The following is a 16,082-nucleotide window of genomic DNA, read 5'->3' as shown; positions in this document are numbered from 1 at the left end:
CAGACAGGGTTGTCCACTCTCCCCTGTCTTGCTTGTGTGCTGCATTGAACCCTTTGCCGAATCCATCAGGAAGGACGAGAGCACAAGAAGTATGATGTTGCCAGGCAGTGGAGGCACACAAGTCGAAACCTCCCTGTACAAGGACAGCGTTGTTGTCTTCTGCTTGGACCCATGGTCAGTTTGCAGATTGATCAGCATCTGCGACCAGTTCGAGTTGGTATTGGTATTGGTTTATTATTGTCACTTGTATCAAGGTACAGTGAAAACTTGTCTTGCATACTGATCATACAGGTCAATTCATTACACAGTGCAGTTACATTGAGTTAGTACAGAGTGCATTGATGTAGCAGAGGTTAAAAACAAAAGCAGTACAGAGTAGTGTCACAGCTACAGAGAAAGTGCAGTGCAATAAGGTGAAAGGTCACAACAAGGTAGATTGTGAGGTCAGAGTCCATCTCATCGTATAAGGGAACTGTTCAATCGTCTTATCACAGCGGGGTAGAAGCTGTCCTTAAAGCCTGGTGATACGTGCCCTCAGGCTCCTGTATCTTCAACCCGATGGAAGAGGAGAGAAGAGAGAATGTCCCAGGTGGGTGGGGTCTTTGATTATGCTGGCTGCTTCACCAAGACAACAAGAGGTAAAGACAGAGTCCAAGGAGGGGAGGCTGGTGTCCATAATGCGCTGGGCTGTGTCCACAACTCTCTGCAGTATCTTGCGGTCCTGGGCAGAGCAGTTGCCATACCAAGCCGTGATACATCCAGATAGGATGCTTTCTATGGTGCATCGGTAAAAGTTGGTGAAAGTCATAGGGGACAAACCAAATTTTTTTAGCTTCCTGAGGAAGTAGAGGCGCTGGTGAGCTTTCTTGACCGTGGCATCTACGTGATTTGACCAGGACAGGCTGTTGGTGATGTTCACTCCCAGGAACTTGAAGCTTTCAACCCTCTCGACCTCAGCACCATTGACGTCGACAGATGCATGTACACCGCCCCCTTTCCTGAAGTCAATGACCAGTTCTTTTGTTTTGTTGACATTGAGGGAAAGGTTGTTGTCATGACACCATTCCACTAAGCTCTCTATCTCTGTGTGTTGACTCTGGCATCAGGGGCCAGAGTCAACCACGGGAGGAGTGTGGCCATGCTCTTCGGCAACTGGCTCTACTGATCCAATGTCCCCTTCACCATCAAGTCTGACTACCTGAAGGTGCTGGGGATCTGGTTTGGAGGGTCTGAGGTGTGTAACAAGAATTAGCTGCAGCAGATTGGGAAGGTCAAACAAAAATTGGGTCTGTGGAAACGGCGTTCTCTGTCAATAACTGAGAAGAACCTGGTCATCAGGTGTGATGTGCTCTCAGGGTTGCTGTACTTGGTGCAGGTGTGGTCTGTTCCCTGCTCCTCAGCCTCGGTAATCACCTTGGACATCTTCCAGTTTGTCTGAGGGGGTCTAAGATGGAGTGAGTCCCATGGGTCACGCTGCACATCCCCAGGGAATGGGGGCAAAAGTGTACCCAACATTGCCCTCATCCTGATGACCACCTTCATGTGTGGCTGTATCAGTCAGTGTATGGACCCTAAGTACATGGGCACCAAGTGTCACTATGTGCTGAGGTTCTACCTGTCCCTGGTGTTGCGGAAGATAGGACTGGTCCCTCTACCATGCAATGTCCCAGTCGGCTGGACGTTGCTGCACAACATGTTTTTTGTGGAAGAGTTCTTCCAAGCAAGCACCTTTGACCACAAGTCCATCAGGCAGTGGTCAGCGTGGAATGTACTAGAGACACTGCGGGATAGGGAACTATGGATTCTGTGGCTTTGTTCCCTGAAGAAATGGTCCAAACTATCTGGCAGAATGCCTCCACCAGATCTGACCAACAAGGACCAAGACCTTCCTTGGCTGGTGGTGAGAGGTGCCCTCCCAGTCAGAGCTTTCCTCTACAGATGACATATCACCTCCAATGCATGCTGCCTTCAGGACGGCTGCAGTGGGGAAGAAACAGTCCCCCACCTCTTTGCAGATGGTGGATTTGCAAAGAGGGTGTGGAGACAGATACAAGGGTCCATGTCCTGGTTCACTCCCAGCAGCTGGGTAACACTCTGGTCTACAGGCTGTTCTCGGGGACACATAGCGAGAAAGACATCAAGTGCTGCTGGAAGGTCATCAACTCAGTGAAAGACGCCCTTTGGTCTGCCCCAAACTTGTTGGTCTCCCAGTACAGCGAGGTGTTATAAGGGAATGCTGCCAACTGCAAGTTCCACGCTGCAAGAGTACATGGTTGAGGGACGCACTGAAGCTCGGTGCAGCCAATGCTAAGGCTCTGTGGGTAAGGACCACATTCTAGGCTACCCTACATGGATGGGTGGAGTTGAGTATGGAAGCCCCTGCAACAATGAAAGGCGTATCACCTCAGGGAGCCACGTGAGGGACAATGCTGCTATGTTTGTTTGTGTGTTTTCTTTTAAAGTTTACACTGAATGTAACGACCATGAATGTAAAAACTTTTTGCACTGTTTCTTCCTTTGTATATATTTTTTTATTATGTATAAAGTTTATTTTTGAAATAAAAACATACTGCGAGGATGTTCTTTCAGTGAGATCGCCTTTATATCTCTTATGGGACAACTGCCTCATCCCAAGAATCAATGTAGTGAATTTTTGTTACACCTGCCCTTAGGCACGTGTACTTTCAAAACCAAACTGCAAGAACTCGGCGGGTCAAGCAGCATCTGTGGAGGCAAAGGGATGGTCGACCGTGCATCAGGACTGCGGAGACGACGGCCACGCACCATGATCCGCAGGCTTCAGACACCGAGCCCCAGCTGGTGTAGTCAACCGCGCAATAACCTTTCAAGCGGCTCCAGCAACGCCGCTGAGTTTTCCCAGCAGCTTTTTTTGCCTGCAGGCGACAGTGATACCCGTGTGGTCTCACCAAAACCCTACATTTTTCCAGCAATTAATAGCTAAGCATATCTTTCATTCCCAAGCCAGTCAGTCATATCCTCAATGATCATACACTTTCCTTGAAACCTTCCGTTGAACGTGGAGGGCAGTAATCGACAGTAATCCCTCAACTCTCTCTGCAGCAAGTTAAAACTGACTTGTTTTCACCCTTTCCTAATTCCGAATAAGAGTCCTAAACCTAAAAATTTACCTCGGTTTGTCTTTCCAAGATGCTGCCCCACTTTACTCAGTGTTTCCAGCTTTATTTTGTTTTCATTTCTGATTTTTTTTCCTGCAGGTTTTTAAAAAAATTTGTCAGTTGTTTCTGCCCAAACAGGCAGTTCCAGCCATACTGACCCTGAGTTGGCGTCAATCACTTCTAACCATCCCGTTCTAGTTACGCAACTCGGCTTCCATGTAATATGCTGCCTTGCAACTTTGCCAGATCTCAAACTAAACAAAGGTGATCGTTGATTTATACATTTTTGCACCAAGAAACTGTCAGGATAAAATATGGATATAGTTTTATGACGGCGCTTGTAAACTGGGTCATACAAAAAGCGGGTAACCTCTTGCCAACTTCGCAGCTCTGAGGCGTTTTAATAATTGGTGTACAACAGTCCAAACGTCTCTCTGGCACACTATCAACTATTTGGCTTTCGCACTCAAGACTCGGATAGAGAGTAGCAAAGCTGGATATATACGTGCCAGAAAATTCGGTGCCTTGGACACTCTTTCAAACCAGCAGAATCATCTCCTTTAACTTGCCAACCGCTCAGCTCCCCGCAATGTCTTCGCCACCTGATCGTATCACGAATTGGTGACGGAGTGAGAGAGTGCGTGGCGTTACAAAGTTAGAAATCACCTCAATCTCTTCCTGTGGTGTGTGACCCGAGTTCCTGGAGCTTGGTTTAAAAATTAGGCAGCTACCTCTGGCGTCCTTACAGAGCTGACGGGGATCCCGCAAGCAAGGGTGTGGGGCAGTTGGCAGCGAGACAAATCACTTGCATCACAGTTCCAACCTTTTACGAACTTCCTTCCTTGAGGAGTTGAGTCCAGCGTATTTAAATCTGAGCTTCGGAGCCATCTGAACAGCATAGCACGGGGCAGTGCAAAGGGGAAAAAAACTATTCAGACAGGACGGAGCTTGTTGCTCAGATTCAACCGAGGGAGACAAATGCTCTTCGCGTGGGTCAGCCTGTGCGCCTTGGCGTCCCTGGTGCACTCGGATCCGCAGGAGGCGAAGGAATCGGCGCCTGCCATCTGCGTGGCCGACTTCTGCTACAGTCTGCGCAAGGAGGCCAGGAAGTTTAACATGGCCAGAAGCATCTGCAGAAACGACGGGGGAGACGCGATGACCGTGCGCTCCACGGTGGCGGCCGAAGCCATCGCGGTGTTGCTGCAGAGTGCGGGCGCCGATTCCGACTCCCACTACTGGCTGGGGCTGCAGCTTCACCAGAAGGCGTGCCCCAACAACAGCAGCCGCCTGAGGGGTTACCGCTGGGTGGACGGAGACAACGACACCGACTACACCGACTGGGGCTTGGTGTCTGAAACCTGCGGATCACGATGCGTGGCCGTGTCGGCGGCGGACCGCTGGGTCGACCGACAGTGTAACAAGAAAGCGGCCGGCGTTCTGTGCGAGTACCGTTACGACGGCAGCTGCCGCCCACTGGTACCGGGCAACGGTTCGGTCACCTACCTCACCCCTTTCGGTGCCCGGAGCTCCGAGCTGACCGAACTGCCTCCAGGTACCACAGCCCTGATCTCCCCGTGGGATATCAGCTTCCGATGCAACGGCAGCCAAGGCTGGGTGGCCCTCAGCCCGGTTCCTTGGGTCTGTCAAGTGGAGAACGGGGGCTGCGAGCAAGTCTGCCAGGCGGGACCTCCGCCCAGTTGCAGCTGCAATCCGGGTTACCGGCTCAACGAGGACAAGCGAAGCTGCAGAGCGGTCGACCCGTGCGAGGAGGAGAGGTGCGCCCACAGCTGTGTGCTGCGGGGCGGAAAGCCCTTGTGTATCTGCAACAGCGGATACCAGCTGGAAGCCGACGGCAAGGGCTGCACCGACATCGACGAGTGCCAGTCCTCGCCCTGCGAGCACGACTGCATCAACAGCCCGGGCGGCTTCAGATGCAGCTGCAGGAAAGGTTACCTGATGTCCAAGGATGGCAAGTGCGAGGACATCAACGAGTGCGGGCAATCGGTCACGGTGTGCGATCACAAATGCGGGAACTCTCCGGGGAGCTACGAGTGCAGCTGCTTCTCCGGCTACGAGCCCGATCCCGACGATCCGAGAAAATGCGTCTTCTACTGCGATTCCGAAACCTGTCCGGCCCGCTGCTACGGCAACGACTGCAAATGCCCACCTAATTACATCTTCGACGATTCCAATAGAATGTGCTACGATATCAACGAGTGCAACACGTATTGCCAGGGCCACGAGTGCATCAATACCCCCGGTAGCTTCAAATGCGAATGCAGCGAGGGTTATATGTTAGACGAGGACGGGTTGTCCTGCGAACCCGAAGGCTCTGGCATTACCCCGGACGTAATCAACCCGATCACCAAGCGCCCGACGTCTGACACCCCCGCCAAAGCCAGCTTGTCGCTCGGGGTTGTCCTCGGGATCATCTTTGCCATCGCCCTGCTCACTTTGATCTTTGCTGGGGTGGGACACCACCTGTTTAAAAAGAGAGGGAAGTGGCAGACCTCCACCAAGTACAAATCGGCCAGCGTGGAGGAGGACGTCAATCTCAGCCAGGTCACTAGTGGCGAGGATCACAAGCACCAGTACTCCAATGACAAATGTAATGTGGGGACCTGAAGCTTACTGGGCGCAATGCCCTACGAGACTGTTACAGAGGGAGATGTAGAACCTTTGACATGAAGACACTTGGGGTGAGGGTGGGCGAGTCTATAATTTGAAATTGCAACTGATGACTCGAAGCGTGTGAGCCGTTGGACAAATCCCATCTCTGAATTTAGCCGGGTTCCCATTGCATTCCGCTGGGCGCTATTTTTAGGCTGATGTCAAACTAAAGGTTGTACTCGAGCCTTGGAGATGGCCCAATGGCGCATGCGGTTCAATTGCATTTAGGCACAGTTTTTTTTTTACCCCCGCAGCTATCTTTGTTTATGGACGTCACTCTTATTGCAGGAGGGGTGGGGGCCACCTGCGAGAATTGAAGGCGCCCATGCACACTATCCATTTGTCCAGGCGATCCCTTAGCTTGGGAGCAGGTAACCCAGGGGGTCATGCCATCTTAGAACGAAATGTTGCTGAGTGCCTAATATTTTTGTCAGCATCGTTCACATGCAAGGTGTGACAGAAAGCATGTCGTGCAAATTCCAAAGTTCAAGATGTCTAAATGAGGTAACGGTTGGGTAATGTTTACCTGAGCAATTGTGAAGGGCAAATAGTTTTTTTTAATAAATGTATGTAGATTGTAGTCGACGGACGGCGGACGGCTGGATCCGGTACCCCCTTTTTGATCGGTGTACTGTTAGTATTTGTCCCATTATCTGTCGCTCTGACACCCACACGGTGAAACATATTCTTGTCCGTTGGAAATCGTTGCATTTCAATTAGCATTACGTCAATAACTTGTACTGCCGGATTGGCCCATAGGATATCCCCGAATTTGGGACATGGGCAATCAAGACGAGGAACATGTGCATTTGTATTTATTATATTTTTATAATATCTGTATAATCACTTTTTAAACTAGTTTTCTATATCTACCTGAACTGTAAAAAACACGACGATGACTCTGCGTTCATTAATGCATATATCTTAAATAAAATTTTGGAACTATTTCTTAAAAAAACACACCAAATCTTCTGAATTTTTAGTTGCAAAAGTCGAATATTGTCAATGGTTGCTCATCGTCAGAAACGAAAATGCTAAAGGCTGACATGCTCGCAGTTCTGTCAAGCCACGCAGCATGCGTCTGGATTGAATCAGTACCCATTTTCTTGGCAAAACCAGTTAACCACGTGAAGTGGCGAGTTGACAGAAAAGTAACAAACAGAAAACCCGAGAAATTGAAATAACAGGAAATGAAAACTAAAATAAAAACTTTGATTTTGCAATAGCAATGTCAAACTGGCATTTGAGAAAAAAAACTTTGAGAATGATCCAATGAAAAGAGGGCACTAATCTATTGTTTTTGCAAATAAGGTTAAAGTAAGCTTTGGCATTTATTTAGCAACCTGGCCTCGCCTCAACTGTTTGAGGCGAGGCCAGGTTGCCATAGTGCCATAGGGTAGCTCATTTGTCATAGTGTCATACAGCACAGAAACAGGCCCTTCGGCCCTCCATGTCAATGCCACCCTTCTACACGAATCCCATTTGCCCGCATCGATTTCTGCTTCACCATGCAGTATCCGCACCTCCTCACATTGTCCGGCTTGTTTGCAATCACCCTGCGGCCGGTTACCGCTGCGCATTCCTGGGTTAGTTGCCCCTTCGCTCTGTCCATCCCTGCTCCCGGTTCTCCCTACACGGTCCGCCAGGCCAGGTCCGCTTGAGCTCTACTCTGCCCTCTCCCTTTCAGGTCCGCGTGTGCTCCGCCCGACCTTCTCTCTTTCGGGTCCGCCTGAACCCCAGGATGCCGGGTCCGCATCCAGTTTGCCAGACCCACTCCGGATCACGCTGCTCCCTCTGCGCTCCTCCCTGCCGCCCGCTCCCTCTGTGCCCTACTCTAATAAAACACCGTTGAAATGTAGTCCTTGGCAGTGGAAAACCTGGCAGTATAAAAACCTGGCAGTCGGTATATACCCGGTAGATTCAGTCATTCACTAACAAAATAAATGATTCAGGTGATGTAGTGGGATAAATAATGGTTGGTTCTTTGTGGGAACCACTAGCTCTTCTTCAAAATAAAACTGGCAAAAGGATGGATCCCTTGTATCCAGCTGAAAGGACAAACAAAGCACTGATGTACCCCCCTCAATTTAAAAGTGATGGCATTTCCAACAGTACGTTTCTCGCCACATCATTTAAAATATACTGTATCTTTAGAACTAGATCTGACATTCTCGACTCACTGGTGAAAGTGCCACCTTCGTGCCACTGCTGACAAGTCATCATTTATATCACAGTTAAATAAGGTGAGTCTCAGCCTTAGCAGTGGTAGTGCGCTTAGCTATAGCTCAATGGGTGACGCACATGTTTCTGAGTCTGAAGATTGTGGCACCAAGAGCTACACCAGAGGCATGAGAGCATTTTCAAGGCTGATGCTGAGGCAGTATGGAGGGAATGCTGCATTGTTGGAGGTGCCTTGTTTTAGGCAGGCCATTGAAGCTCTGTCTGCTCTTGGAGGTGAATAGTGCCCATGGCACTATTTTGAAAATCAAAGCAAACCATAAAAATATGGGGCCTAGAAAGAGGACAGCAGGATCATACAAATTATTTTATTCATTTGTGTGCTTCTGAAAGGAGCCATTTTGTATTGGATACCTGTTTTCTCAGCCCATTTTACATTCAATAAAATGCCCCCATCCCCACCCTCCACAACCAGCATAGTTGAAGCTAAGTGCTTCTATAAGGTCTAACACATTAAATAAATCAGTGCTTGTGCATGAATGGTGTCTATATATACTCCAACACATTTACCAGGATGTTGTCTGGACTTGGGGGCCTGAGTTACATGGAGAGGTTGTGTCGACTTGGACTTTATTCCCTGGAATGTAGGAGATTGAGGGGTGACCTGATAGAGGTATTTAATACCATGTAAAGCATAGACAGGGTGAAGATCACAAGATCACAAGATAAGGGAGCAGAAGCAGGCCATTCGGCCCATCGAGTCTGCTCCAAGGAAAAGGGAAAAAGAAATGGGGTGGGAAAAAAGAGAGAGAAAAAAAAACTATTCTAATCCCATTTGCCAGCCTTATCCCCATATCACTTGATACCCTGACTATTTAGATATCTGTCTATCTCCTCCTTGAATACCCCCACTGATCTGGCCTCCACTGCTGTGCGTGGCAAGGAGTTCCACAATTTTACCACCCTCTGGGTAAAGAAACTTCTCCTCATCTCTGTCTTGAAACTGTACCCTCTAATTCTAAGATTGTGCCCTCTGGTCCTGGACACGCCCACCAAGGGAAACAGCCTAGCCACATCTACTCTATCCTTACCTGTCAACATTTTAAATGTCGCTACGAGGTCCCCTCTCATCCTTCTGTACTCCAGCGAGTACAGTCCAAGAGCCGACAAACGCTCATCATACTTAAGCCCTTTCATTCCTGGAATCATTCTCGTAAATCTCCTCTGAACCCTCTCCAACATCAGCACATCCTTCCTAAGATGCGGGGCCCAAAACTGCGCACAGTATTCCAAATGAGGCCTCACTAGCGCCGTGTAGAGCCTCATCAACACGTCCTTACTTTTATACACTATACCTCTCGAGATGAATGCCAACATAGCATTCGCTTTCTTAACCACCGATCCAACCTGGTGGTTAACTTTTAAGGTATCTTGTACGAGTACCCCCAAGTCCCTTTGTACTACCGCACTATCAATCTTCTCTCCTTCTAGATAATAATCTACCCGCTTATTTCTACTTCCAAAGTGTACAACTGCACATTTCTCAACATTGAATCTCATCTGCCATTTCCTTGCCCATTCTCCTAAACTGTCTAGGTCCCTCTGCATTCTTTCTATTTCCTCTATGCTCCCTACTCCTCCACTTATCTTGGTGTCATCCGCAAACTTAGCCACACAACCATTTATTCCATCATCCAAATCATTGATGTACGTCTTTTTCCCAGGGAGGGGGTGCTAAAAACAAGCTGGCACAGGTTTAAGATCAGAGGCAAGAAAAAGGGACATCAGAGGCAGCTTCTTCACGCAGAGGGTGGAGCGTATTTGGAATGAGCCACCAGAAATAGTGGTTGAGGCGGGCACCTTAGCAACATTTAAAAGCCATCTGGATAAGTACATGGATAGGAGAGGTTTAGAGGGCTATGGGCCAAATGCAGACAGATGGGACTAGCTCGCTGGGCAACACAGTCAGCATGGGTGAGTTGGGCCGAAGGGCCTGCTTCCATGCTGTATGACTCTATGACATGCAAATCTGCAACAATACTGGAAATAGGAACTGTTTGTTGAGAGTGAGTTGGAGAAGGAACAGCAGTCATTTACTCTTGCCTGTAGGATCCAATGAGTCTCACATACCTCCCAAGATGTAAGTCAAATTTCTAGATCTGGGTAACAGGCATTGAATCTTTTTGTCAATTGTAAACTCACTGTCCCTTTAAAATAATAAGCACAGTAAAGGTCTACCAAGGATGATGATTTCACTTTCTGTTGTGTTAATACACAAGGTTCTGCAAGATCTTAATCAGATGATGTCATAAAACGAGTAGAGGAATAACAGAAAACTCTATCATTCTCCAATCAGCAACACTTAAATAAAGGAAGATGATCTTCCAAAGTATATGTAAATACTAGTCAATCTAAATTTGGATGTTAAAAGAAAATGTAGCCTTATTCAGAACCAGAATCAGGTTTATTATCACTTTCATGTGTCGTGAAATTTGTTGTTTTGCAGCAGCAGTACAGTGCAAGACATGAAGACATAAAAATTACGATAAGTTACAAAAATAGATAAATAGTGCAAAAGAGGAATGATGAGGTAGTGTTCATGGGTTCATGGACCATTCAGAAATCTGATGATGGAGGGTAAGAAACTGTTCCTGAAACATTTATTCTCCTGTGAAAAGTGAACAAAGGTGTAAAAAATTGGCAAAGTGTGTGTTAGAGTCCTGCAATATTGCCATATGTGAAAAATACAAGGGAGTGGTTAATAACCTGGGAGGACGTGTGGAATTGGATGCATAGGTTAAAGTGGGAACATTTCTGTCTCCTGCTGAAATTATCTGAGCTGGGAGAGGATGCAGTCTGTGAATTTGCTTCCAGCAGGCAGGTTGGTATTAAAATATAATAACAAGGCTAACTTGCTTTGTAGCTAATACTGTGGGTGTCCTTGATTCCCAGGCCTCTGGAAACCTGGCAGCAGAAGTAAGCTGAGGCCTGAAGTAAGCTGAAGTAAGCTTAGACATGAAGTAAGCTCCATGGAGAGTGTAGGTGCCTTTACAGCACCGATCAGGAAGAGCAAGAATGCTTCATTCCAAGCTCAGCCCCCCAAACCCTGCATCAAACCCATTTGTACAAAGACCACTGGATCTGATACCTCTCAACACTGTCCATGTTTAGATTTGAACCATATGGGGTAGGGGACTGGACCCTCCCACATACTTGTCCTCACCCCAACCAATCTAATTTGTCAGTGTGCCTTAATTGCATGATCAAACTCCAAAACAGTCATCTTTCTCTATCAATCACTGCAAACCCTCCTCCTCACCCTCTTTGAGCCACCTCCCCTCAACACCGCCCCCCCCCCCCCTTCACTGGATTGGATCAACATGGTCTTGCAGCCTGCTCTGGAGTGCACAGGGAACCTGCAGGGCCAAAGACACACAAAACTTTACAATATGTGATGGAACACTGACCTCTCGTCTTGCCCAAAATTCCTGCCCACACAACCCATAACCCAAACCAATAATATTGCAGTGCTGACTTTAAATACATTCCAGATCTGTTTCTCATTATAATGAAGAGAGACATACATTACATTCTCTAGAAAATGCATTTATGATTTGGTGGTTTCACAGATAATTACATTAATTATGCTTTATATTGTTTACTATTATTGATAAACCATATGGTGGTAATGCACTTCAAATATATTTTACAATTTTATAAGACTTATAAATTTAGAATTATGCCTGAATATTTGAAAATAGAATTAAAATCAATTAACAAAGCACTACATTATGACATCTTTGTTCATATAACAGAGAATTACATTATAACACCACAATAACTCTTACTTATAAGTGGCTTTACTAGGAAATGCAATTTGCAGGACCTTAATAATATTGGAAAGGAATTAAGAGCCTTTTAAATATGGTATACTGTACTGTGATTTTCATTGGTGTAGAATATAATTTTGCTTAGCTGTGGTTAGCAATTCTCTTGGAGGCTTGCTGAGAACAAGCAATATCAAGTTACAAACTAAACATTGGGATAGGGTTGGTGTAATGCCAACAACAGTGTGCTCTTTAACAAGATGAGGGATTATTGAAATTAGAAAAATGGTTCCCATGGATATTTTCTGTATTCAAGTTCTAATCAAGAAAGATAAAAGTAAAATATTATGTAACACATGGAACGCACATTGGAAAATCACAGAAACACTCCCAGGACTTCTTTCATTTTTGGAAGTCTACATCAGAAAGTTGCAGATGTAATTGCTACAGTTCTACACCCATTGATGCGAACATGTGGGGAATGTTACCATAATTTCTGAATGTGCACACCGATGGGCAAAATTCTACTCTGGGAGTGAATGTGATATGAGTTAATTAAACCTTAATTAGTATGATGACATGGTCCTGATATGTACTAGGTCTCTAATGGTTAGATAACATGTGTGTTTACAATGGTTGGTTACCCACATGGTGAACAACTGATCTCAGTGTTTTTCATCCTGTGGGGCGGGGGGGAGGGGACACTAAACAGGAGCAGGGCAATGCCAAATTCTTGCTCTGGCAAATCATATGTGCATCAAGCCAAAGTATGTTTTTGAAACCAAGCTTCTTCTGACACCCACATTCATACATTTCTTGAAGAACTCACTAGATTGTGCTGAGAATAAAACAACATGACTGAGTTTGCCCAGCCTTATCAAAGCCAGTGGAAGAAAACTCAGAGAAAAAAGCACACCTTGCAGAGTTAAAGAACACCAATGTGTTTACAGTTAGGTTTTCCTGCAGTAGGTTAGATTCACAATAAACATCTTCGAAGGAAATACTTTACAGTAAAACATCATGCTTGCACAATTTGATGTGCAGAACAGATTTCAGTCATCTAACTCACGATGTTAAACTGTTGACATTTCATCTTCAGAACAGGAATGCAAGTGAATAAAATTATGTTTTGTTTTTGTTTATCTGATTGCAGCCATGAATTGATCTGGCTATAATCTAGGCAACTTCATCCAAGCAGGGGAGGTTGTGTGGGATGGGTGTAGAAATTAAGTGTGAGACTCTTCATCAAAATAGCACAAAAATATCCCATCCTCTTTCCAGAGAAACTAAATATATTACAAATGAGTGACTTAATAATTCCAAGCCAAGGTTACAATATGCAATAGAATCACAAATGTTATGTGTAGGTGGGAATATAAAATTATTTTTGCTTTATTGTACATCTTATTTTTATCTCTTCTGTATCAAAACACTGAAGAGTAAATGTAAGTTTTTTTTCTTGCATTGAATCACTGACAGCAAGAGGACTAGAAGTATTTCATATAAGAGTATGGTGATGAGTTGTTGACTTTTTGATGATGTGTAATTTGATTAACAATGCACTCATTTGCATTATCAATTTTCTGACCATTGCAAGTAAATATTTTCCCCTGTATGTTAATAGTTTCTGTCAGGTAATGCTCTGCTTTTAAAAATGTAGACAACATCATGGTCATAATTGGGAAACAACACTATTGAGATTCAATTTTGAATTGAGTGTTAATGCACATCAAATACTAGTTAGACTGAGTCTGGAATATTCTTTAAATAATGAAAGCAAATATTTTACATCAAAATAAAAATAAAATAATATTTTTTAAAATTGTTTTCTAAAATTAATTCAATATATGAAAATTTAGTTAATATTTTATAGATTCTTTATACTGCATAAATTCCAAAAGCAAACAAAAATAACTTCTTTAAATTTCATGCCCATTCTCTTCCTGGCTTCCTTGTCTAGCGAGAGAGTTCATCAGCTCATCACTAGATATATTTCCATGGCAATAGTTGACCTTATACAAATTGTAATATTCTCATGCAGGAGTATTGTCAAGCTTTTCAACCATGCCTTATTGCAGGAGTACATGTGAACAATTGCTTGAATTGAGAAGCTTAATTAATTTTTAAACTAAATTTTCAAAGTTTCTTGAATCACTTTAATGATAACAGAGATCCATCCAATGGTAGGCTTCCTGTTAATATCAAAATATCACTGCTTTTGAATGTCAATAAGAAAAAGTCTGAATTGTAAGCATCCTTGTTCTGAGATCTGGTTTATGCTGTGTAGGATTATCATCACAGCTAATGTTACGACAATATTTTTAACCACGTTCGATTTTTTTTTCACAGAAATGGGCAAGTCCACCACTTGCATGTGTAGAATCTATGTTAATGCTCTCAAATTTTGGTGATAGTTCATCTATTAGCTACATTATTTCCCAGTTATTAACTATTACCTGTACACTTCAGTAAACGTGGACTGATTATGTTGTAATCATTATTTTCACAACGTTTATATGATCCCTGCTAATGACATGGTACATGCTGACATTTGATGCTGCAATAAAAAGTTCTCTAAATTGAAGGAAGACCCGTGAAAACTTGCATTTGCAAAGCATGCAACCTGGTCCTCAAGAGCAATTCAGGGCACTTCACATACAGTGAACTGGGTTCAAATGACAAACATGATCAATGGACCTAGAAAACTAGGTTATAAAGTATGGCAACTGATGTTATTTTGCTGCAAAAATTGAATGTGGGTGGTTAGGGATGAATCAAATTGTCAAAATAATGAAAGATTACAGATGAAGTGAAAATAAATGATTTATTTGTCTTGGATAAAGAGCAAATGGCAAATGTGTAAGATTCACAAGTTTGGGGAATAATAGATAATTAAGGTCCCAGATAAAGCAATTGACAGAAGATCAGTTAGCACTGTTAATAAAAGGAGCATTATTGCTAAGAAATAAACAAGCACGTGACTTTGGGTGGGGATGGAGTTAGGAAAGAATAATTCTACCAACACTTGCAAAAATTAAAAATGGGTTAACATTTGTGGTACAGCCTTTCATCAAAATTTGTGCTCTGAGGTAAATTCATGAAAGCAAAGTTTTAATGGTTTGAGAGAGGTCATCTCTCGATGAAGTAATCATTTATGGAATGGGGGTGAACTGGAATGGATGGACTTATTTTGTCATTTAGATTTCCTTGTGTTATTTATGAAATGCATTAAATGTTGATAGGCAGAAGCTATTTCATGCATTGCAGGTTCGTCCAAACACCATCGAGATGAGTGACCAGTTATTTTATCATTGGCAGTGTTGATCGACGCATTAGGAGGCAGGAACAATGGCAAAATCAACAAGGAGATGTCACTGCATGTCAAGTAATGCCATGGAATCTTTATCTAGACTACGAGAACAAAGAGAGACAGCTTCAATTTAACACTACAGGCTTGAAATTCAACTTAAGCGGGCATGCAAAGCAGGTAGCAGTGTAACAGCTGACCTCATATACAACATGCCTGGTGTTCCTTTTTATTGGAGTTAACAGTAAGGAAAATTGCGTAAAACAAGTGGCTGGTGGGTGATTTTCCACGCCAGCCAAAGGTGATATTTTTTTCCTCATTTCCTCACTTAAGTTGAAGGATGGCACCTCTGGTGTCCCAGCACTTCCCACCATTGCACTGTGGTGTCAGAAAAAAATATAAATTTCAAATTCCTGATGGGAACACTGAATCCACAAACCTATTGATTTAAAGATGAGAGTTCTAATACCAGGGCCCAATCAATATTTCCAAAACCTACCATCTGAACTCAAGAAGTTTTCAGTATTACTCGCCACAGGTGTCAATACCCCAGAGTACCCATCAAAATATTTTTGAAAATAACAGAAAACTCAGCAAAATCACTGCCATGTAAACGACCAGGTTTTGCCTATTTAAAAAATTGTGTTAATTGTTCCTAATTTTCTTCATTGCTAAACATTATTACTAAATATTGAATGCAATATTGATAGCCAGGAAAGAAGAGATATTGACACTGTTTCTGCATTCATCTTTTATTATTTATGATGATTGTAAAGTAGAAAGAATTATATTAATGTATAATCCCACATACAACTTTCTTTGCAGGATCTTTGATAACTTAGTTCAAAATAAGTAATATTTAATTCTTGTTCAAATAACATGAATTGAGCTACCAAATAAAAAGCAGTGAAGAAAGTCTGGCTGCATTTTTATATTAACTTTTTTAAATAATTCAAATTTCAC

General features: G+C 44.0%; 1 protein-coding gene across 1 annotated transcript; it reads left to right on the top strand.

The window, feature by feature from the left end:
- Positions 1 to 3,912: 3,912 nt before the first annotated feature.
- Positions 3,913 to 6,765, top strand: LOC127568786 (thrombomodulin-like). Its single transcript, XM_052012946.1, has one exon. It carries the CDS (start codon positions 4,116 to 4,118, stop codon positions 5,760 to 5,762), a length of 1,647 nt encoding a protein of 548 aa, XP_051868906.1. The 5' UTR covers positions 3,913 to 4,115; the 3' UTR covers positions 5,763 to 6,765.
- Positions 6,766 to 16,082: the final 9,317 nt, after the last annotated feature.

This window comes from Pristis pectinata, chromosome 3 (genome assembly GCF_009764475.1).
Source record: "Pristis pectinata isolate sPriPec2 chromosome 3, sPriPec2.1.pri, whole genome shotgun sequence".
In the NCBI taxonomy this organism is placed as follows: Eukaryota; Metazoa; Chordata; class Chondrichthyes; order Rhinopristiformes; family Pristidae; genus Pristis; species Pristis pectinata.
The sequence above is the reverse complement of the archived record's forward strand: the minus strand, read 5'-3'. Positions and strand labels throughout refer to the sequence as shown.